At 41.5% G+C, this 23,715-nt stretch overlaps 2 protein-coding genes across 3 annotated transcripts; one reads left to right on the top strand and one right to left on the bottom strand.

The window, feature by feature from the left end:
* Window positions 1-171: 171 nt before the first annotated feature.
* On the bottom strand, window positions 172-2,234 carry LOC115674385 (uncharacterized). 2 transcript variants are annotated; one of them, XM_056312944.1, is made up of 4 exons: window positions 2,137-2,234; window positions 1,935-2,022; window positions 1,149-1,818; window positions 172-633 (listed from the first exon to the last, which is right to left on the bottom strand). In XM_056312944.1, exons 1-4 carry the CDS (start codon window positions 2,162-2,164, stop codon window positions 391-393), a joined length of 1,029 nt encoding a protein of 342 aa, XP_056168919.1. In that variant the 5' UTR covers window positions 2,165-2,234; the 3' UTR covers window positions 172-390. The 2 variants fall into 2 exon arrangements, with proteins under 2 accessions (XP_056168919.1, XP_030452632.1); XM_030596772.2 differs by having other exon boundaries at window positions 1,935-2,025; window positions 2,137-2,228.
* An 11,537-nt stretch (window positions 2,235-13,771) lies between these two features.
* LOC115673597 (MLO-like protein 6) lies at window positions 13,772-19,511 on the top strand. The gene is made up of 15 exons (XM_030595812.2): window positions 13,772-14,105; window positions 14,323-14,380; window positions 14,724-14,947; window positions 15,562-15,678; window positions 15,782-15,842; window positions 15,954-16,042; window positions 17,200-17,274; window positions 17,403-17,497; window positions 17,618-17,667; window positions 17,767-17,807; window positions 17,923-18,096; window positions 18,209-18,244; window positions 18,352-18,419; window positions 18,534-18,594; window positions 18,684-19,511. The coding sequence occupies exons 1-15, from the start codon at window positions 13,983-13,985 to the stop codon at window positions 19,125-19,127; spliced, it is 1,716 nt and encodes a 571-aa protein (XP_030451672.1). The 5' UTR covers window positions 13,772-13,982; the 3' UTR covers window positions 19,128-19,511.
* Window positions 19,512-23,715: the final 4,204 nt, after the last annotated feature.

Consider the following 23,715-nt stretch of genomic DNA (forward strand, 5'->3'; position numbering starts at 1 on the left):
AAAAGCATACCCAATGAAAGATATCAACTATAATGTTTAGGCTATGCAAAACCCTAGTCGTGATATTATTCATGATTCTTCAATGAAGGGCCTGCCAGTTTCAGTTCACGGCATAGAGAATGCTCGCACTGCATCAAACCGGGTGTATCCCAGAGACATCTGAAGTCTGAATTGACTGTGGATAAACTACGTTGTGCCATAGTTCACTTCACTTGCACTGGCATCTCATGTTTCAGAGATCTCATCGTCGTTCGAAAGTTCCGGCACGAAACTAACATATATATATCGAGTCCCTGACAAAACCCGAAAAGCAAAAGATTGCTTAAATCGAAGCCAAATACACAAACGACCGACGGACTAGATGCTGTTGCAATCTCAAGACCGATTTGCTTATTCCCCTTTCGAGTCGATGAGCTCGTCCTTTGCATCCTGCTGTTCTCGATCCTCATGGTTGCTTCCGGTGCTCAGCCTCGCACTCGCTTTCCCACTATCCGGATTTCGGGGACCCGAATTGGGTTCATCCTTCAGGATTCCACCATAGCCGAGAGACAAGTTTCTCCACTCGGCTTCTTCCGATAAGTGCAGGTGCCGAGCCAGATACCGCTTCAGCTCGATGCGCAGGCTCCGGATGGGCTGACGATGCAGAGCACAAAGGAAACAACTAAATCAGAAACCAATGAAGAGGGCACGAACATGAAGGAACCAAAATTATGACAGATTCAAATTCACATTTAGGGTATGCTTTAAATCGCAAGCTATTAGACCGAATACTATATACTTGTCCAGAAATTTTGAATCTCAAGCAACCATCTACTGCAAGCACAAATTGAATCATCGCAGTGAACTTTTAGCGGAATGAAACCTAAATGTTGCCTCTCTACAGATAAGCGAAACTTCATGACTTGCCTTCATCAGTAGAGACGATTTACCATCAATTGCAGATTTTAACAAATCAGAAGTTCTTCATAAGTTGTTTGTACATGATTGCTATCAGCTAACGAGACTCGTTTTCTATTGCTGCTATACCCAATAATTGAAGTGCATAGGAATGATCTATAAAGCCAATGTCTATTCATCTTTTTTCTTCTTTTCAAGAATTCTCGGGTCATGCATAAATTATAGAGTTCTTCTTCATAAACAATACGTACCTCAGCCTTGCATTCCAGAGCCATCCGAAAGAAATTCGCCGAGACGAAATGCTTCCCGACGGGCTCCGCCAGCTTGATCTGGCCGAGCCAGTACGACGCGGACTCCAGCCTATCGAATCTGCACTTGCTGCAGTTCTCGGCCGTGTGATAGGGCGTCCCGGACCTTCTCGGCTTCGCCACAGAAGCCAAGGGCGCCTGGACCGGGGTCCGAGGCCCGACCGCACTCTCATCGCCCCAATTCCTGGGCAATTTCTCTTCGAAGCAAACGCTCTTCTTCTTCGGTTTAGGGTTCGCTCTCCCGGGAGATGTTTTCTCCGCAGGTGCATCGCCCAAATTCTTAGGCGATTTCTCTTCAAAGCAAACGCTCTTCTTCTTCGGCTTAGAATCCGCTCCCTCGGGAGGTGTTTTCTCCGCCGGCGCATCGCCCAGATTCTTAGGCGATTCCTCTTCGAAGCAAACGCTCTTCTCCTTCGGCTTAGTCTCCGTTCTTTCCAGAGATGTTTTCTCCGCAGCAGCTGTCGCTAGAGCAGCACCGGCGGCTAATGGGCTTTTCGGCGCCAACTGGGCCAGTTTCCGGTGAACCCCGGTCGCGGATTTCGCAGCGGGTTTCTCCGTCGCCGGCTTCGCCAGAACGTTGGTGCACCGCGACGTACCGAACACGCGCTTCTGCCTGAAAAAAGACAAAAAAAGAAAAAAAAAACAGAGGGTCCTCAACAGGGGGATAAAACTTCCCAAGAAACAAAGTCGGATTACGACGTCGAGAGAGCCGCGGCGAGGAATTCCCACCTGGAAACCGGAGGATCTCTGGCGGCGACGGCCCTCGACGGTGCGTTCGTTTTCCTGCCAGCTTTTTCTCTCGGCGGCTGAGACTTCCCTGCTTTGCACACGGCAAGAAGACCAACGTAACCGAAGAGGAAGAGAGAAGCAAGACGTGGCGGACGAAGAACGAAGAGTGTGGTCTAGGCGGGAGGCAACCGAGAGGGCGTACCTGGAACCTGCGCGGGCTGAAGATCCATGGCGGAGGAGCGGCCAAAAGGGTTGTCACAGAGAGAGAGAGAGAGAGAGAGAGAGAGAGAGAGAGAGAGAGAGAGAGAGAGAGAGAGAGAGAGATGGAGATGGAGATGGAGATGGAGATGGAGATGGATGGAGGAGGAGGAGGAGGAGGAGGGAGTGGGTTGCCGGTGGTGCTTTGAAATTGAAATTTTGGGTGAAAAATGGCGGAAACAGGTTCTTCGCGCTCCTGCGGGCCCCGGCCCAGTAACGGTCTAAAAAGTGGGGCTTGGGTTTGGTGAGAGGATTGCGCGCTCCTTTGGGCTAAATACAAAGTTTTTCAATTTTCGCATTTCTCGAAATCATAAATTAACATGTAACTTCATCGTTTTCTTTTTTGTTGTTGTTGTTATTGTTGTGGTGGTGTTTTGGGTCTCTTGCTTATTATGTGGATTGGTGGAGGACAAATTGTTCCGAATTAGATTTTCCTTCCATGACTAATGTTTTCTTTCTTTTCCATTTAGGCCGTGTTTGTTCCCGGTAAAACTTTTTGCACTGGTGTTTGGGGCGTGGAAAATGAGTGGTCCGAGAAAACATTTTCCAATCGATTAGGGAAAAATGATTTCTTTTATTTTCCCCCCATCTTTCTCATTTATTCGTCTCGTTCTCCAGAACTATCTTTTCTGCTGCACCGGCCCGTCCATCGACTCAACCCCACTCTCTCCACGAATGCACCAACTCCACCTCCTTCACCGACTCGCCCTCCTTTCGAACAACTCGATTCACTCTCGGGCAAACTAGACATCCTATCTCGAGCCCTCATCCTTAGCATGGACATCTAAGCTTAATGCCCTATCTAATTATGCTATCTCGGCGGCACCCATGCTCCGCGACAGGGTTGTGTTCTTCACCTATTATGATAATATTCTTTCACGCATGAATTTCTATATATCTTATATTGAAAAGTTCGACGTGTAATGATAAATTCATTGACGAAATCTATTTTGAATATGTTCTATTTTGGAAACTTTTTTCAGCTTTTGATTGTAATTGGAAATATAATAGTTTCGATGGTTATTCATAGAATTAATTTCATACGGATATTTTTTTATCTAGATAATACCTACCCTAAAAATTTATAAATAGTTTTTAATCACGATGTTTTTGGAATGGAAGATTTTTTTTTTTTGGAAAAAATCTTTCTTTTTATTTTCTATAATGTCGGTCCATCCGAAATCGAAAAGATGAAAAGGGCCCGGCAACCGGCCCATCCATTTCAGGCCAAGGAATTTCGAGTAGGGCCGGGCTTTCAAGTTTTTGGTTTTTTGCCATTTCCGCATCATTTTAAAAGGAGGCCTAATTTTCTAAAAAATTATCAACTTTAGGTCCAATCTCAATTCTTCCCCGAGCTTTTCTTTATCTAACTAAAGTCCCCAACTTTCAATCCAATTCAAAATCTACTCATGCGTCCAAATATCGCCACTAGTTTCCTTCAAGATTATCAACATTAGGATCAATTAGAGGCTCATTATCAGAACCCGTGTCTTCATCAAAACCCTGTAAAACCTATATATAGGTTCATGTTGATAATATTGATGAAATCAATGGTGATTATTAGAAATGTGGACAGATTTGGAATTATAGTGAGAGTTGAAAATTTTTTTGAGACAACAAAGCAGAATTTAAATTAGACATAGTTCGGGGTTTTTAGGGAATTAGTCCTATAAAAGGAGCTATATAAATGGGGTAAAGTTTAGTGGTGAACCAGCTTTATTCTAAACAAAAATATGAAGTATATGATAGAAGAGATTCGAGAAGAAGAGACAGGATTTTCAAAAATTGATGGTTTGTATAGATAGACGGAGGGAGATGAGAGGAAATGACGATGATGGATTTATTTCTTCACTCGAGATTAGTCTCATGGAATTTTTCAATTCATCTTACTCCGTTCGCATACGAATGCAAAATACACGTATTTCTCTTTTCTCATTTATGTCCTTATTTTTTTTTTCATCTATACTTCTATGTACATAAAAGGTACTTAGGTCATTGTAAATTTTCGTGCTTACTTTTTTTCTCTTCTTAGTATCGAAATTACATGGTAATGTAATCCCTGCATCTCTCCCTACTAAAAACACAAGGAGATGGTTTTTTTTTTTCTAACTAAAGTAATGATGTTGCTCTTAAATGTGCTATCGAATATGTAAAAGCAACTTACTACTTCGACTTATGACTTAAGTCTCTGAAAATTTTCAAATTTTTTTTACAGGTTTCGCACTAAAAATAGAACACAGTAAAGCCTAAATCGGCCTTTCTGTTATAACATGGAATATACAATGAAACACCAATTGAATTGGGGCCAATTTTTTTTTTTTTTGGCCAGACACTTTTGCATTCAATTGACTTCAACGACTTGGGTAGATTTAGTAGGGGTGATCCCACCCAGAATGTGGAACCGGATCGAGCAGAATCAGTTCCTAATTTGTGGACTAGGACCAGGCCCACCCGGTCTTGGAACAGGTCCGCTTTGGTTCTAGGGTCGGTCTCGGAACCGATGATTCTTTTTTCTTTCTTTTTTGGTTTATTCTATTCTCTACAAGTGGGAGTTTCTCAACAATAAAAGTAAAAAATAATTCACTAATTAGGGTTCGCTTCATAATAAAAAATAAAAATAAAAAAGAAATTTTGGCCGATTTGTGAGTCCGATTCCTTATGTAGAACTGAGAACCAGACCAGTTGGATTTGAAAGGGGGACTGGGTTCTGTTCGGGTATGCCGTCGCGCTCTCTAATTAAGCCTTTAGGTGTTCGGTTGCATCGTTTCGCCTAGAATTAATTGCTCGTGAAGGTCCTCTTGACTCGACCTCTCTTGCTTTAACGAAATTCCCGTACTTGGTCCCCTCGAGTTAGGACTCCATGTCCAACTGCAATTGCACCGACCGGTCACCAACCTGACTGTGACTGGTGATGAAGCTTCGCATGGTGTTCGAGAGGACCCGCAAGCTGGGCTCTGCGAACGCTTGGACCCCGCCATCAAACTTAAAGACGCGTCTTTCAACTGAGCATGGACCTCCACCGCCCCCTGCGTCTCCTGACATTGATCGATGTCGCACCCGTGGTCCTTCTTCGATATTTCTCTTCGATCCTTTATGATGCAGTTTGTTTCTTCCCCTCTCGTGGAGTATACGTAATGGAACGATGGAAGGATCCACGGATTCAAAAGCAGCCTCAAATAGACCCGGATTCAACCCCAACAAACACATTTTTGCCGAAGTTTTCAAACCAATGGGATTCGCCTGATTGGCTTGGGCGTCAAGGGATTTTCATATCAGAAATTAGAGATTATCGGTTTATAATCACCAACCGCGTGCAAACTACTTTGGATCGAGACTATTTGCATAGTCCAAAGATCCGTACTTAACCTGTTTGTTGGGTTTGCAAGACATATCGTGAATTTTCAAATCGTCGACTCTCCGGAAACGTGCCGGTGGATTATCAAAAAACAAAAATGCAGCATGAAAGTATTCTCGATTCATTTGTTCGGTTATAAATTGCGACGAACGAATTAATGTGGGATCAGAGTGTGGAAAAGAAAAAAAAGTCAAGGGACATCCTTGTCGATGCAAAAGAAGAAGGCGAACTCAAAATCAAACTATTATCGATGCAATAGGTGCAGACATACTCTCGAATCCTTAGGTTCGATGAAGCCCATGTGGAGCCTACTTTCAATTAAGAACGCCGAGACTTTTCCTCGAAAGCATTCTCGAGAAAAGGGAGTTAGAGCCAATTGGAGTCACTGAACCATGATTCATCCTTGCTAGACTTTACTTCAATCAAAGATCTCACTGGCTTGAGGCTTGAGCAGAAACACTGCATCTTTCCTGGTCTTTCTTAGGTATTGAAGTGGGTCTCCAGCTAAATCAAACAGCAAACAACGCTGATGCACTTAGGGGACCGGCGGACCCGTTATGCGATTGGACGAACAGGCGGGCTTGAAGTCAACGATGTCGGATTGAGCTCAAATTTGGTCGGCTGAAGCGAAACGGCGTGCTGATCAATACTCACGCCTTTGGCCGTGACTAACGATGGATTTTCGCGATTCGAGATTGTTTAGATGGGTTTTTCTTTTTTTTAGTATTTTTTTATGGGTTAATTTAGTAAAGGGTAGTTTCGTAATTTTACGTTTTGATGTTTCCTAATCCTAGTAGGGCTTGGTTTGGGGTTATATAAACTTGTTTTAGGGTTTCTTTTTAGCAGACTTGGATATTTTTGATTTGATAATCATATTTGGAGGACGAATTGTTCTTCTGTCGAATTTTCTTGTTCAGTCAATTTTTCTATCGCGTTTCGGCATCAAACGCTATCTATTTACGCTAGTCTAAGTTCACTTGCACCTTCTGGGCCTTCGGTCACTGATACCAACTGGTCTTTATGACGTGCAAAGTCGGTGGAGTGGTGGACCATGCGAAGCCCTAGTAGACTGAAAGGAACAGATGACGATCCCTTCTCCTCATTTTAACGTACCGGTGCCTGCACGCCTCGCACCCCCAATTTCTCTTGTATTTTTGTCTTCCCTAGGAAGCGGAAATCCCCTCTAGAAGTTTTACATCCTGAGGTCCGGATGAGGACCGAGATAAAAGCCTTCTAAGGACTTGCTTAGGTTCGAGTCTTTCTGACGTGTGATGTTAGCGGAGCGGACCATGCGAAGCCCTGGTAGATTGAAAGGAACAGATGATGATCAGACCTTCACCTCGGAAGATTCCAGTTTTCCCGTTCTTTTCTCCAAAAGACTTAACAGTAAATCATACGCATATGCAGATACTTGAAGAAGTCAAGTCCTACTTTTCGTTTTGTGGGTAAGACCTTCTGCATTGAGTGTGGAAGGAGACCGAAACATGTTCTATGCAAGGTCTTCTCCCACGTGGTCAGGAGGGAATTCTTCAAGTTTCCTCTGTCCCCAAAAACAAAGGAAACTTTGTTGGAATTAGGGAACTCTTTTGATCCAAAGCGTATCGCGCGGGAATCGACCGCTTATGATTCTTTGAACGCTATATTCTTTTTTGAGGTAGCAAGTTGGATGGGAACTGGGATACAAGGACAACTTTACTTGCTAAGCAAAGAGTGATGAATTCTTTTCGATTTATTTGTTCGATCGCTACGGAGTGAAATATCTTTTTTCTTATGATGAGAAAATCAACTTAAGTAGATAAATTCGAGACCACGTACGAGACCCCTACTAATATGATGAACCATGGAAAAACGCCCCTCTCATGGTTTTTGGCATCGAAGTACAAATATGATTCGTAATTAACTTTTCATTTATCATTCGATTCTCAAAATCACAGACATTGCATTAATCAATTCTTCGCATTTTCGATATACAAAATGAGTGTGCTTCGAGTCTTCGAATATCGAACGTGCTATAAATAAATAATTCATTTTTCGGACTATCGAAAGCTTAGAAATTGTTATGTTTGCTGTTTATATTGACCAGAAAGAGCCAGACATCTACTCCGTTCAATTTCAAGAACACAAAAATGAATCAAATCCGCAGGGCCAATAATCTGAGATTGGCAGACCGGCTTTAGATAAATAAGGGTTAAGCTATACACGCATTTTTCGTTTTCATCTAGAAAGGAGAATATTTGGGTTTTGACCGAAGCGTTGCGGCCGGAAACGATGGTCCACATGGGCGTTCTGAATTCAATTTCGAGCGTCTTATGACAAATTTGCACTCTGCTTAATTAATAATTGAAGCGAAAGACTACGATTTATTACATGTGTTGAGGTGTGGTGGGCCAAGAATGCCGGTAAGTTCGACCTTTTCGAGTTGAAAGAATTACCAAAAAAAGTCCTAAAACTATTGCAATCCTATCAATTCAGACTTAAACTTTTTTTTTGGGCCAATTGAGTCCTAAACATTTTGTATTTGTGCAAAATTGGGCAAGATCGACCTCGGCGGCCCTCGCTTTTGAGCCAGAAATAGTAAACCTCCATGATCAAGACCGGCTAGTGGAAGAAGGGAAGAAAAAAAGAGAAAGAGAAAAAGAAAGAAAAGAAATGCAATCGTGCCACATAAGACGGCTGGCATCCATATTAATAATTTCAGGCCAAAATTGGCCGGATGGATTGAATTTGCACAAATGCAAAAAATATAGGAATCAATTGACAAAAAAAAAAGATTTAGGATTGAATTGGCACAATTGCAATAGGTTTAGGAATTTTTTTTGGAATTTTTCCATTCGAGTTCGACTTGTGTTGCTAAATTTATTGCTTGCTTGGCGCCGCATAAGTCATGCCGGCAGGCCCAGCACCACATGAGACGAATGTACATTCATCTCGTTCAAGCAAGTATTCTAGCATCGAGCTCGGCACATGTTGGCAAGATCAATTAAGCGTAAAACAATCCCAAATATTTTTGAAGAACACACGGTAACGTTTCGAAATAGGGATAAATAGAATTCCAATTAAAAAAGAACGCTACGAAACGAAAAACCGGGATATAAGAATAAGGTAGCGATTGGCATGGCGTAACGCGAATTGGGAAGCAATTTATCTCCCAAGATCAACTCAACCAAATCAACTCAATCTGCTTGGCCGGCTCCGCAGTTGACAAGTTGAAAACTTCTTTCAATTATAATCAATGGCGACCTAACTGATCTAAAAGTCTTGATCGGGATCATGAATTTCAAGGAACGGATCGATTCCAACTATTGATTTTCTGGGACACCCTCAAAAAGAAAAACACCGTTCTCTTCTTGTCCTTTCTCGGATCACGGAATGATCGGTGTTTAAAGGCCAAAAGTACACGACGAAAACCATCATAAAACAAACCTTTTTGTCCAAATCAAGGAGTGACATGGTATGCGAAGACTGCAGTTAAGGCCTCCACTAGTAAGAGTCATTGTAGCTACCAATATCGTTCTTTAAACGTAGTAATACTCGGTCAATTGGTCATTATTCTGACCCAATCCTAACATATATATTAGATTGTTTTTGATATTGTTCTTTGCACAACGAAAAAGATGTCATTTTTTTTTTCATCTTTAAGTACGTTAAGTACAAGACAAATTGGAGTAACTATCGATGGTTTAGTTATACTCGGTCAGCGAATAGGAACGATATTCGGCCCACATGTCCCTTTGGTCATTATTTTGACCTAATCCTAACATGTAATGTCTTCGCATTGAATGGAAACTAGATTATTGGATGTGCCCATTGTCCACTAGAAGCAACCTGTCCGGGCTAAGCGATGAAGAAAACATTGGATTAAGCTTGTCCTATTAAATTATATATAGTTAGGTCAGTGTCAAACTTTAACACTAAGCCTGTTCCCATCTCTCCGGACCGCCACCGTCAGTGGTTTCCAATCAAAATTTGCCGGAATGAATAAATTGGCAAATCATTAGAAGGTTTAGGATTAAATTGGCTAATTATCGAAATGTTTATGATTAAATTGGCACAATTGTAAGGTGTGAGACAAAATTGGTACAATTGAAAGGTCTATGAATGAATTGCATGCCGTACAATAGGTTTAGGCAACTTGAAACTAAACAAGACAATTCCTTGAAAATTAGGGCTGATATAATTTAAGCAGACGGGGTTACAAATGAAAGATGTATCAAAGCATAGTTAGGCAAGATTTGAATATGTCCTATGTTGTTAGGCCACAAGTTGATATACTTAGTCAATTATAGCATAGTTAATTGTTCGCGGGTTATATCTTTATTTTGACCATTTGTTCTTCATAAATAATTCCAAGCTACAACACGAAAGATTAATAAAATGTGTAATTTTCTGATATATCCCTACCGCTTTATTTGCTCTGTTCTATTTAGTTGTTCGCACAGATATTGATTTTGCTAGGAACCAATTTCAAAATACCGGGTTCTTTAAGTATAAAGTGTAGATAAAGGAATTTTTCTTTCTTTATTTTCGATTGGGGCAAAAATAACCAAAGACTCCCATTGAAGCAAGTTTAAATACTGAAGTGTTTTAAGTTTATATTATGAAAATTCTTTCTTTTTTAAAGCACGCATTAAAAATTTACAAACTCTTACTTGTGTAAATTAAAAACAACCATATGAGGAGACAAATCTTTCCTATTATTAGGAAAAAGCTATTAAATAAAAATTATAATGGACTCGTATAAAAACGAAAAAAAGAAGAAGAAGTAACAAAATTAGTTGCAGAAAAGCAAACATAATAAACTCCTCCCGATCGAATCTTCTATTCCCTAATCCTATGGTCATCAACGGCTGCCCTCATGCAACCTACTTCAACAAAAATAATTTTCTTATGGTGTTAAGATGTTAGAGTAAGTCAGGCACATTATTGAGATCATGTGCACCAATCAGATTGATTTATTATTTTTAAATAGAGAGATCCGGATGCGTCGTGGATGGAAAAAAAATTGTATATGTAAACTCATTTTATGAGTGATTTTTATGAACATAACCAATCACAAAGACGATTTGCGCATCTACATATATGAAATTTTAGGGTGATCCGGTGTGATCTCCACGAATTCTTGATATAATACGTCTGGGTAATATTTATCCTTCATCATATCACAGCAATTAAGCTTTGTGGTTGAAGTCACTCTGAAAGAATTAACGCAACTTGACACGCTCAAAAGAGCATGACGTTGAGAAATTTGAAAACGATTCGAATGTTAGATAAATCAAAGTTTAGCTTTTTCAATAGAAATTATAGTACACTGAGGTGGTACGAATTGCCACAAACACGCAATCTAAGTTTGTATGCTATGAACATTTTTTTTTTCAGATTTGAAACGTGCACGCGAGGAAAACACTCCTCAAAGCCTCAATTTTGCCTCTTCTCTCTCCCGTTACGCAATACTATGCTTGGCCCCTCCAGTTGTCATCGCCGATGTGGTGTGTGCATTACCGTCGATGGTAGCCTTCGCACTCTATGCCATCACCGCCGTGGTGATAAAGCTTTGAGGTCACCAACTAGCTCCGTCTCGTCGCCGTCCACTAAGCTCTAAGTGTCAATGACGGGCTCCACAGGAGGTGGTTCTGCCGAACTAAGCGGTCACTAATGAGATCTTGGCCGAATCTCAAAGGTGGCAAAGGTATCCCTAACATCTAGAGACGGTAATGTTGAGATTAGGGGCGAGCGGTTCCAGAGTCGGTCACCTGGAAGCTACCAATCGGAATGATTTTTCAATTTTTGGAACTTGGAACCTATTCTGCATATATGCCAGAGTAACTTGAAATCGGACCGGTGGGTTTTTTGATTCCTGGTTCTATCCTAGAACTATGCTTACCCCTAGTTGAGATGTAGCTGGTGAACAAAGTGGCGGCAACGGCACTGGACCGGAGGTAGTGATGGTGAATGTGCTAGCGGCGAAGGTGGTCGGCCACAGCGTGGAAAGAGAGGAGAGATGGCTCGGTTTCGAGATTTGATTCGGTCACCGTGTGAAATAAATAAAATGGACGAGTGTTGAAATCCGGCAAGCAAGACGAGGTGAAAGAGAAAAAACTTTCACATATATATATATATATATATATATATATATATATAAGAAGAAGAAAAAGGGTTTCACGGATCTTTGAAATGGCCAACTCGCATACTCCTTGGGTTCACGTGAGTAATCTCAGGGCTGAATTCTCCCGTGGAACAAGCCGAATCAACTACTCTATCATTATATGCAGTGCTATTCGCATCTCAATTTAGCAAATCTACATTATTTTGACAAAAGAATTTTCACATAAAAAACACAAACAGAGAAGATTTGATGAAGTCAAACAACTTTAAAAAAAAAAAGAAGAAGACAAATTACGATTAGAGACAATTTTTCAGGCGCAAAAAGGCATTTGTATGCCGTATTAGGTTTTGTATTGTCGGACCAAGACTGGGTCAGGTCAGGAAGAATGAGAATTCAGAATACCACAGAAAAGACAAAGCATATAAGCATCAATGAGAAATGGACAATCTATGGTAAGACTAATGGTTATCTCTGAGCCCAATTAGTCAGTCAAGACTCCTGATTGTGTGGCTAAGAAGAAGGAGCTTCCTATATTTTAATGGAACGTTTGTTCTTTCAAACCACTTTATTATCATTAAAAAAAACAGATTGCATATTTTGAAAAGTCGAGAAAGAATAGGGTAGAATCAACGTTAATGAGGAAGTCCAAATCATCAACTACAAAAAAAAAAAACAAATGGTAGCAAGTTGCATGCTAACGGCCATTGTGACTTGACATTACATCTCTTGGGATAGGTGGAGAAACAATTTTCCTTTATATCCTTGGATTGTCAAAATTATTGTTATAATATATATATAGGCCTAATCTCCCAAAGAAACCCTTAACTTTTAATCTAATCTCAATTCTGTCCGAAACTTTTTTTTGTCGAAAAAAAAAACCTTTAACTTAAGGTCCAATCCAAATTGGCCCCAAACTTGTTCTTGTCTAAAAAATCATCAACTTTAACTCTAGTTTCAAATATTTTACCGTTAGCCCTCCATTAAAAAATCGCCTTTAGTCATCCTTAATTTCCCTAATTTTCATATCAAAGAATGATTTTGTTTTGGAGATGATTTTTCACGTCACCTTACCGACATGGATTTTGTTACCAACGTGGAAATGTATACAACTAATGGTGATTTTTGGACGGAAGGTTAACCGGGGGGGCCAATTTGAAACTAGATTGAAAGTCGGTGATTTTTTTAGATAAAAAAAAGTTTCAGGAAAATTTGGGACTAGAGTTAAAATTTGTGTTTTTTTTTACAAAAAAAAAATTCAATGATAGATATTGGGACTAGATCTAAAGTATGGGTTTTTTTAAACAAAAAAAAATGTTTGGGAACAGAAATTGGACTGAACCTTAAAGTTAGGGTTCTTTTAGACAAAAAAAGTTCGGGACAAAATTGAAACTGCACATGAAGTTGGGGTTTTTTTGGTAAGGAATTGGGCCTATATATAAATGTCCTTGGATCTCTTTTGTGTCCACAATATTTTCTTTCGTGATGAGTAAACCCGATTTGAGTAAATTATCACGACATATAAACATCGACACGTGAATTCACAAATGATCTCTTACTATTTTTTCTTTTAAGACTTTGGACAGCTCGAGAAGTATGGTCCGCTTTTGCCGAAACATGAACGAAACGTCCTGTGCTAGTGTGCTGGTATCGCTTAGCTTTGCTAATCACGTTCGAAATTCCCGTTGTGTTCAGTAAGGCGCAGCGTATTAGCCTGGAGTCTTTTGAGTACTCTTGGGGGAGGAGGTGTGATCAGCTGCGAAACTTCACGAGTCGCGAGTGCTGACTGCAGGTGCCGTTCGCCGCTCGTTTTCGCGGAGGTAGGAAAATCTTGTGGACGCCATTGGGGAGGAGAATGGGGACGGGGGTTGACTCGCACATCCTGCTATTATAAAGATAATTCTTGCTCATCTCATGCAGTCAAAACTGTCCTTCTTCTTCCTCTTTACATTATAATATTCCGATCAAGTCAACAGCAACGCTTTCTAGCAAAAAACAAAGTCAACAGCAACGCTCTCTCTCTCTATCTCTAGTTCTCTACCAAATACGACGCGTACAGTAGTCACAAGTCGTCATCTTTTTCGCCTTGCCGTGCACCTCTCGTCTTTCTCCCCTAACCCTAACTTCCATATAAAAGACCCCTCGACGTTGCTCACTCTCCATCCATATTCCCTCCTCTGTCCCTTACCAGTTACCATCCATACATATACTTCGTCCAGTTTCTTCCACCTCTGCACAAAAGAAGAGCTTTTCTGGTAAGATAGTAGATCGACGAACGTATCTCTGTAGCCAAGAGAGAGAGAGAGAGAGAGAGAGGAGGGAACGGGAGAAAGAAATGGCGGGAGCCAGCGGAGGGAAATCGCTGGAACAGACACCGACGTGGGCGGTCGCCGTGGTCTGCTTCGTCCTCGTCCTGGTCTCCATCATCATCGAGCACATCATCCACATCATCGGACAGGTACGCGCGCGCTCTTCCGTCGCCATCTTACATCGCGTCCCAAAGGAAGAAGGGTTTTGATGGAACACGCATTAATGCGGCAGTCTCATACTCTCACTTCCCTTCCTGGACTGCGCTCCGCACGCGCAAGAATCCGTGAGGATGATGATAAGGTGTTCGACGGAATCCGTAGTGATTGAAAAAAAAAAAACCCCCTTTTGTCTCGTGTTCTTTGCAGTGGCTGAAGAAGAAGCACAAGAGAGCTCTTTACGAGTCGCTCGAGAAAATCAAATCAGGTGAAACTTCAATTCTCTATCACCGCTTTCTTTCTTTATTTTAATTTTTTGATAACGAGGGTAGCAACGCTTACAATTAAATATTTGCATCAATGCTAACAGACGCGAAATATGTTGCAAAAGAGCTAACGGTTTGACCTTAGCGTGTGCCCAATATTCATCAAATTTTGATCTACCGATACATGCAAACCGCCTTATCTACGTGCATCGGACAGCAAACTTGATCCCCCAATGTTTCTTTATGCTTTCCCCCCTCCATTTTTGTTTTTAAATTGATGTTTAACTTTCGAATTTTTCTTTTGGGTGTTTTTTTTTTTTCCAATTTTTTGTTTGTGGTTTGCAGAGCTTATGCTTCTGGGGTTCATATCGCTGCTGCTCACGGTGGGGCAAGGCCCGATATCGAACATATGCATCTCGGAGAAGGTCGGGGCCACGTGGCATCCGTGCAGCAAGTCCCAGGAGTCCGATCACGAATCCAACGGGCGCAAACTGCTCGGCCTCTCCGACTCCCCCGGAGGCGGGCGCCGGGTTCTCGCGGGCGCCACCTACGACAATTGCGCGGCTAAGGTAATTCGATCCATAATTCTATATCGTTCTATTTTATGTATTCATCTTTTTTATTCAAAACAATAAGATTGATGATTCGAGTTAACTTTTGTGTATCTCGCTGATCTACAACGTCGAACTATTGTAAGAACGCGCTTCCCGATCTACCCAATGCATTCGGTATTTTACTTCCGAAATACTTTCAACTAGACTTCAATTAAGACAAGACAACGTCACTTTTTGCTATCTAGGAAATACGGCAAAAAAAATTATTACACCTAGAAAGTTAGTTTCCATCCTTTGGGTCACGACTTCTTGTCTCAAGAATCCGAAGATCCTTTATTCTAAGCTTTTTGTGTTTCCGGTAGAAAGTAATATTTCAATTTCCATGTAGTGATATTTCATGGCGCGGAATAATTTATTTATTTAACCAGTACCCTAAAGCGCTAGTCAATAAAATTTCATCAGATCAAACACTTTACATAGAAAAAAAAAAAACACCTTGTAAACAGTAAGAAAGTCGGGTCAATCACTCACGTCAGCATGAAATCCCGATTACTTGCAAGTGAAATCGCATGAAAAATTGATGAGATTCACATAAGATACACGATGATTTAACTTTGTCATTTTTGCAGAAAAAGGTGCCATTCGTATCGGCAGACGGGATCCACCAGCTCCACATCTTCATCTTCGTCCTGGCCGTCTTCCACGTCCTCTACTGTATTCTCACCATGGCTCTCGGCCGAGCCAAGGTACGTAGCGTGCCCTAACCCTTACACCACACCTCACCATGTCCTCGTACATCGACCACAACCTTGACAAGATCGAAACCCGAATGATGACTTTTGGTTTCAGATGAGGAGCTGGAAGGCGTGGGAGAAGGAAACCAGGACCGCGGAGTACCAGTTCACGCACGGTCAGTCATCCATCCTTAGCAAAACACCGTCATCGTCAACACCTCGTCTTGAGTTAAAAAAGGTCATAACATGCGAGCGAACTGTAACCTTTGTGCATGTTGTGGACGCAGATCCGGAGAGGTTCAGGTTCGCGAGGGAGACGTCGTTCGGGCGGAGGCACATGAGATTCTGGACCAAAACCCCCGTCCTCATCTGGATCGTAAGCACCAGCTCCTCTCTCTCTCTCTCTCTCTCTCTCTCTCTCTCTCTCTCTCTCTCCTGTTTTGTGGAAAACCATGTTTTGGAAAACGTTCTCATAAAAATAAAAAACTTATATTACTTACAAAAATGAATGAATGAAAAATAGTTACATTATTCACGAAAATGTTTAAGCGTAAATTGTAATCGATGATGAAAATGGTTTTTTTGTTAGCTAATTGTTCTAAACGATATAATGAGAAAAATGTTTTTCAAATCATTCATTTTTCGTGAAATAAACGGACTTGAAATTGATGTTTTAAAAATCATTTTCCTAAAAATGATCGCTTGCATCACTTGAAATAATTAATCAATAGAAAGTATTATCTTTTGTCGATAATAATTTATATCTAAATATTTTCATTGATGATGAAAATATTTTTCATTCATTCATTTTTGTAAGCGATCATTTTTAGAAATATGTTTTCCAAATCATCAATTTTTCCTCGAAACAAAGAGAACTCTAATTTCCCGATATTTGCTTTTCCAAACGGAATTAATTTCTTCAATTTTCGGGTCGCTTGAGGAGGTTTCGCTAACGTAAAACGTTGGTAGGCTAATTTCGAATTCGTTCTAGAAAAATAGCCACCACAGCACGTAGCCATTATCTCTAAAAGACTGTTGACAAATTAGCAGATTGAAAACCATACGTCGTGATCAAACAAGGCACAACAATTGGGAAATAAAATCATTTCCTTAATTTTGAAATTTATTACTGCAAATGGAATTTTGTGCATCTAAAAATGGAAAATAGAGAGATAAAAATAAATCCGTCTTTAAGACAAGAGGGGGTGTCCCATGTTAGCTTCAACATTGTAGGAAATTTCTTCTTCATTTCTTTATTTTTTTTTTCTTTTTATAATTTCTGCATGTCTTTCGTATGAAAAGGGCAAAACGACGACGGTCTTCGTAGTCTAACTTATACGTTCGACACGTACTTCCAATGTCATTCTTGATCGTAAATTTCGAAGGTTGACCTTTTCTCATTAGCCACTTGCTGTCGTCATCGTTGAATGTGTTTTTGGTCTTTTGTCTTAATTTCTAATTACAATTTTCTCCAGACTAATCCGGAATTTATTTCATTTGTTTATTCGATATTTATTTAATATTTTTGGGCAGGTTTGTTTCTTCAGGCAATTCGTGAGGTCCGTTCCAAAAGTAGATTACTTGACTTTAAGGCACGGCTTTATTATGGTAAGCCCTTTATACTAATTCTAACTCTAATAATTTATTTATTTTTTCGTTGCAGACGTTTCTGAAGCATGGTTTAATTAAATGATTAGTGAAGACGGGCCGCGTTAGTTAATTCCCCATTTTTTCAGGCACATTTGGCTCCTCAAAGCCACGTGAAGTTCGATTTCCAGAAATACATCAATAGATCTCTGGAAGAGGACTTTAAGGTGGTTGTAGGGATCAGGTTGGTGCTCGAAATGTTTTACGACTAATGAATTATAAATTCTCTATAGCCGAAATTCGCCCTCGAATATCATAAGTACTATGTGGCTGCTGATCGATCGTGTCGCAATCTCGATTGCAGTCCTCCGATATGGTTTTTCGCGGTTCTGTTCCTGCTCTTCAATACCCACGGTACGGTAATCGATGATCACGAAGTGTTTTCCAATTCATCAATGCTGCATGCCCGGATATCACACTGATTCTAACTATGCTTTCTTTTGCCACAATCAGGCTGGCATTCTTATTTTTGGCTTCCATTCATCCCACTGATTGTAAGTCTGAGCTCACTATTGAATTTACATGTTTCTGACTTTGATATTGATACCAAGAAGACTCTGTTTTGGTGCCTCATTAATGAAATTAAGTGGTCGATGCTTGGACCTGCAGATTATACTTCTGGTCGGGACCAAGCTACAGGTGATCATCACCAAAATGGGGCTCCGAATTCAAGAGAGAGGGGAGGTCGTGAAGGGCGTGCCGGTCGTTAAACCCGGCGACGAACTCTTCTGGTTCAACCGGCCCCGCCTCATCCTCTATCTCATCAATTTCGTTCTCTTTCAGGTAACGTCGCAAGTATCTGCTATGATTACTATTCATGCGGTCCGCATGTGTGTGCTTTCTCTGAAGTTGGACTTAGATTTTCTCATTGTGTCTCAACCTTCATTATCTGCAGAATGCTTTTCAGCTTGCCTTCTTTGCCTGGACTTGGGTAAGAACTGCTCCGATTCTTCGTACAAGAGACATATGGGCCAGAATTTTTGCTGTTTGGTTAGCCACTTCGAACGAATTAACACGATTCCATTTCTGTCTTTTCAGTATGAATTTGGACTGAAGTCTTGCTTTCATGCGCACACGGAAGATAGAATAATCAGAGTCACAATGGGGTAAGTCTGATTCAGTAACATTATCATCATAGAAAGTCCCAGCTCTTGATTTACTCGCTTTCTTGTTCTTGGTAAGACTAAACCAGTTGGTGATATTTTCCTTATAAATTTCAGGGTCCTCATTCAGATTCTGTGTAGCTATGTCACCCTTCCTCTATATGCCCTCGTGACGCAGGTAACGGAATGACATTGTAAATCTCGCAGTTTCGATCCGAGAGTTCTGAAATCGTGGGTTTAAGTTTACAAATGCTTGAATTGATGCAGATGGGGTCGACTATGAAACCTACCATATTCAATGAGAGAGTGGCCATGGCCTTGCGGAATTGGCATCAAACCGCCAAGAAGCACATCAAACAGAACAAAGGTTCCACGACGCCCATGTCCAGCAGGCCGACCACGCCTTCGCATCACATGTCCCCCGTGCACCTCTTGCGCAACTACCGCAGCGAAATAGACAGCTATCACACGTCCCCGAGGCGATCCAATTTCGATGCAGATCAGCTAAACAACGAATCTCCGTCCCCGACCCATTTCCACCAGGGCGATGGTTCATCTTTGTACAATAATCCCAGCATGGAACATGGCACGGTCGACCGCGAAAGAGCGGTCCAATTGGCTTCCATTCCTGAGCCAACAACGCAGGTTCAGCACGAGATAGACATCGCTCCAAAAGACTTTTCATTTGACAGACGTAGCGGGGCTAGTTGAGGGAGTTTTCTAGGTATAAGCAGTACAGTTTTTACGACCACGGGTGATGGGTCGAGTCGAGATTCGCGAGTGCATACTCGGGTCAACCAATTCAAATCGGATGCCATAGCTCGCTGAATCTTCAAGGATTAAAGAGATGACAGGGTACTACGACTAGAAGATCAGAGTTAACCCTTCCTAGAGTAAAATTCAGGCTTGTATAGGGACAAATAACTTAAACATGAGCAACAAACTTGCAATTTCTATCATTGTATTACTTAAGGCACCTTCCCAAATTTTCTGGCAAGAGCTAGGTTCATTGGACTCAGCTTGCTGATCATACTACAGAAAAGAACTAAGCTATTTGCTCACATGCTCCCATAATGTTTCATTTTTGTTGGTTGATCAATTATTCCGTCAAATCGTTTCAACTTAGCATCGGTTAGCGCTTGTGTTCTGCTCTGCCTTTCCAAACAATGCTTGATCCTCGGTCTTCTTCCTTTTAATCTTCTGGGGGTGTCGAGAAAGACTCAGCATTTCGTTACGTAGATGAAGTTTTGAGCACATTATAGCAGACATCACAACAGAGCAAAGCTCAAAAGCTAGAGGGGAAGATAATGCGAACGACCGGCCCGACCCAGCCCTCGGAAAAAAAGACTGGCTTACTGGCGGTGCCCACTGTTTTCGTCTCTCGTAGTCCGTGCGATAAAGTCCATCCATTCAACTTATCTGCCGTCGTTGCGTATAAACATATCCGCAGCATCAAAAAGCCGAGTCACCTTCGTAACATGGGAGAGCAACAAAAGGAGAGAGACGTACATTACAAATGGAGAGTCCGCTGGTGCAGGCGTTGCTGGTCCGACATTGCTACGCGTACGAGATTGACGTCCACGAGCGCCGCTTGATAACGTTCCTAATCAGCAACCTTATCTCTTGTATCTAATTTAAGAATATTGCTCCCATAATCTCTACTTACCTTAATCATCCTCAATCATCCCTAATTTAGGGCTCTTGTAATATCTATATATACAATACACTTGTACAATACAAGAGATGATGAGAAATACAAAAACAGAAAAACACAATTTCTTCATGGTATCAGAGCTGCATTTGGCATAATCCGTCTTACGATCCTGAAGTTTCTTTCTCATCTCATTCCTCATCGTCTTCCTTCTTTCCAAAGAAAATGTCGACAAGCCCTAATCCATCATCTCAGTCGTCTTCATCTGTCGTATCTCCCTCACTCGTTATCTCAAACATATCCAACTTGATACCCATCAAATTGAACAGCTCGAACTATCTTCTCTGGCGCTCTCTTTTCGAACCAATTCTCAAAAGCCACAACCTCATGTCTTACATTGATGGAACCTCCCAAGCGCCTACTTCAACGGATGAAAATTACAAGACATGGATCGAAAAAGATCAGATGCTACTCTCCTGGATCAACGCTACTCTCTCTGAATCTGCACTTCCATTTGTCGTTGGCGCTACTTCTGCAAAAGCCACGTGGGATGTCCTTGCTCGTCGCTATGCCTCTCTCACTCATGCTCATGTAATGTCTCTCAAAAGACAATTACATCACCTCAAGAAGGGCAACCTCACCATGCAAGAATATCTCAAACAATTCAAAACTTTAACTGATAAACTTGCAATTTGTGGATCCCCAGTAAGTGATGATGATCTCCTAATTTGCATTCTTGATGGATTGCCTGCTGCGTACCACTCCTTTGCATCCTCTGTTCGTGTTCGTGCTCATCAAACTTCCATCACCATTGAAGATTTACACAATCTCCTACTCTTTGAAGAACTGAGTATCACCGATGATTCAATATCCAAATCTACTTCAGTCTTCGTTGCAAACCAGCAACCTCGAACTCTCTCTCCTAGGCAGCACTCATTCACATCTCGTCCCTATAGGGGTGGCACCAGTTATAGGGGACGCAGCATGGGTCATTCCAATCAAGCCGGACTTCTCCCTACTCCATCATTTCGACCTCAAGGTCGTCAACTGAATACTGGTCACCTGATCTATCAGATCTGCAACAAACATGGCCATAGTGCCATTGACTGCTATCATCGCATAAACTATGCATACCACGGTCATAATCCTCCTGAAAAACTTGCTGCCATGGCTATTGCACCACCTACTGACGATGGCACTTGGTATACTGCTACTGGGGCTAGCCATCATATTACAGCCGATCTGGGTAATCTCTCCATCGCCACTCCCTATAGTGGTTCTGATGAAGTTCAGGTTGGAAATGGCCAAGGTTTGTCTAATACTCATGTTGGTTCCACTTCTCTCTCACATCCCGTTTCTTCCATGCAATTAACTAATATACTTCGTTGTCCTCTAGCATCTACCAATTTAATTTCAGTTAGTCGTTTTGCTAAAGACAACAACTACTATTTTCTATTTGATGGTTCTCAATTTGTTGTGAAGGACAAGCTAACGGGGCAAATTCTACATCACGGTTGGACTAAGACTGGGCTTTATCCTATGCGGTTCCCCAAACCTTGCTTCAAGCCTCAAGTTACATTTTCTTCTCGCATTGACCCCTCCACCCGGCATCATCGTCTCGGCCACCCTTCTGCAGCTATTCAAAATCTTATTTTTAAACAACTTCGAATATCAAATAAGCATGACAACTCTCTTTGTTCTGCATGTCAGTTAGGCAAAAGTTGCAAGTTACCCTTTTTGTTGTCTCACACACGCGCTCAATTTCCACTTGAACTGATTCATTGTGAGGAATGGGGACCAGACCCAGTATCTTCTATTTCAAAATTTTCCTACTATGTACTGCTTGTCGATAATTTCTCTCGTTACAGCTAGATGTTTCCTATGCGCCATAAATATGATTTTTACGAAATTTTGCTGGCTTTCAAACCGCAAGTTGAAAATCAATTTAACCATCGAATTAAATTTTTCCGCTCCGATGTTGGTGGCGAATTCACTAGTGATGCAGTTGAATCTTATTTTCATACTCATGGCATTCGTCATCAATTTTCCTGCCCACATACGCTTGAACAAAATGGTGTCGTTGAGCGAAAACATGGCCACGTAGTTGAAACTGGCCTCGCTCTTCTAGCTCAAGCTGGCATGCCCTCTCGCTTTTGGTTTGAAGCCTTCAATACGGCTATATATCTCATCAACCGCATGCCTATTATTTCTCAAATTTCCCCATATCAACAATTGTTTCAACAAATTCCCGATTATTATCATTTACGAGCCTTTGGATGCCTTTGTTATCCCTGGCTCCATCCCTATTGTTCTAACAAATTGGAGTTCCGCTCTTCTTCGTGTTGTTTTTTGGGCTATAGTACCTTTCATAAAGGGTATCGCTGCTATGACATGCAAAGTCACCGAGTTTACATATCTCGTCACGTCAAATTTGACGAATCTGTTTACCCGTTTATCACAAACTCAAATTCTCCACCATCTCCTACCACTTTGCCCTCACCTGGTCCTCTCTCCATCTGGCTACCATCAATCTCTGCCCCTACAGATACCGCATGGGTTGAGCCCACCATCAGCCCCGCCGACGGTGCTGCCTCCGCTCCGCTAACCATAGATGACCCCCCATCTCCCCCTTTACCTTCCCCTATACCACCTACCACCATACCACCCCCTCCCCCACCACCTCCCACCCGCACTCATCCCATTATCACACGTTCTCAACATGGCATTTTCAAACCAAAAACCTTTACTGCTCGTTACCCCATTGCTCTTACTTCTTCTCTTCCCTTGGAGCCGACGTGCTACACTCAAGCTTCCAAATCACTTGAATGGAGAAAAGCTATGGATGAGGAATTTAATTCCTTACAGGAACAACACACCTGGTCCCTTGTGCCATTTAATCCAACCATGAACGTCGTTGGCTGCAAATGGGTTTACCGGATAAAACATAACCCAGACTGCACCATCAGTCACTACAAAAGCTCGCCTTGTAGAGAAAGGATTTCACCAACAGCCTAGCATTGACTTTGTGGACACTTTTAGTCCATACTACTATTCGGGTCATTCTCACACTGGCTGTCACTTATGGATGGGTGATTCAACAACTTGATGTCGAATTTGCATTTTTACACGACGATCTCCAGGAAACTGTATATATGGCTCAACCACCAGGCTATGTTGATCCTACTGCTCCTCATTCTGTTTGCTTAATGCACAAATCTATCTATGGCCTCCGACAAGCACCTCGCGCTTGGTTCAAAAAATTTACAGCTCGGCTCGAAGACATTGGTTTTTCAACCACTATCTCAGATCCGTCGCTCTTCATTTACAATCATGGCTCTACCATTATCTATCTATTATCATATGTTGACGACATTATTTTAACAGGAAATGATTCCACTGCTATCTCTGCTATCATTGAGGAACTTCGCCACTCTTTCAAGATGAAGGACTTAGGCCCTTTGACTTATTTCTTGGGCATTCAACTCGTTCGACGAAGCCCCCATCACATCTTCCTTAATCAGGCAAAGTACATTCATGACCTCTTATATCGCACCAATATGCTGGACTGCAAGCCTGTTTCCAGCCCTGCTACCTTGGATAAACTCGGTCATTCACGCAGTGACCCTGTCTCAGATCCTACTCTATACA

The sequence above is a fragment of the Syzygium oleosum genome, unplaced genomic scaffold (genome assembly GCF_021117445.2).
Source record: "Syzygium oleosum isolate NSW1041296 unplaced genomic scaffold, Sole_v2.1 Sole_v2.07, whole genome shotgun sequence".
NCBI classification, from domain to species: domain Eukaryota; kingdom Viridiplantae; phylum Streptophyta; class Magnoliopsida; order Myrtales; family Myrtaceae; genus Syzygium; species Syzygium oleosum.

What these genes read in the sequence shown, in the direction of transcription:
- LOC115674385 (XM_030596772.2), bottom strand. Translation starts at nt 2,164, where the DNA reads ATGGATCTTCAGCCCGCGCAGGTTCCAG. An exon ending in AGAGATCCTCCGGTTTCCAG is followed by an intron (nt 1,819 to 1,934) that starts GTGGGAATTCCT and finishes GTCTTTTTTCAG; the next exon opens with GCAGAAGCGCGTGTTCGGTA. An exon ending in CTCTGGAATGCAAGGCTGAG is followed by an intron (nt 634 to 1,148) that starts GTACGTATTGTT and finishes CTGCATCGTCAG; the next exon opens with CCCATCCGGAGCCTGCGCAT.
- LOC115673597 (XM_030595812.2), top strand. Translation starts at nt 13,983, where the DNA reads ATGGCGGGAGCCAGCGGAGGGAAATCGCTGGAACAGACACCGACGTGG. An exon ending in CCTTCTTTGCCTGGACTTGG is followed by an intron (nt 18,245 to 18,351) that starts GTAAGAACTGCT and finishes CTGTCTTTTCAG; the next exon opens with TATGAATTTGGACTGAAGTC. An exon ending in TATATGCCCTCGTGACGCAG is followed by an intron (nt 18,595 to 18,683) that starts GTAACGGAATGA and finishes GAATTGATGCAG; the next exon opens with ATGGGGTCGACTATGAAACC.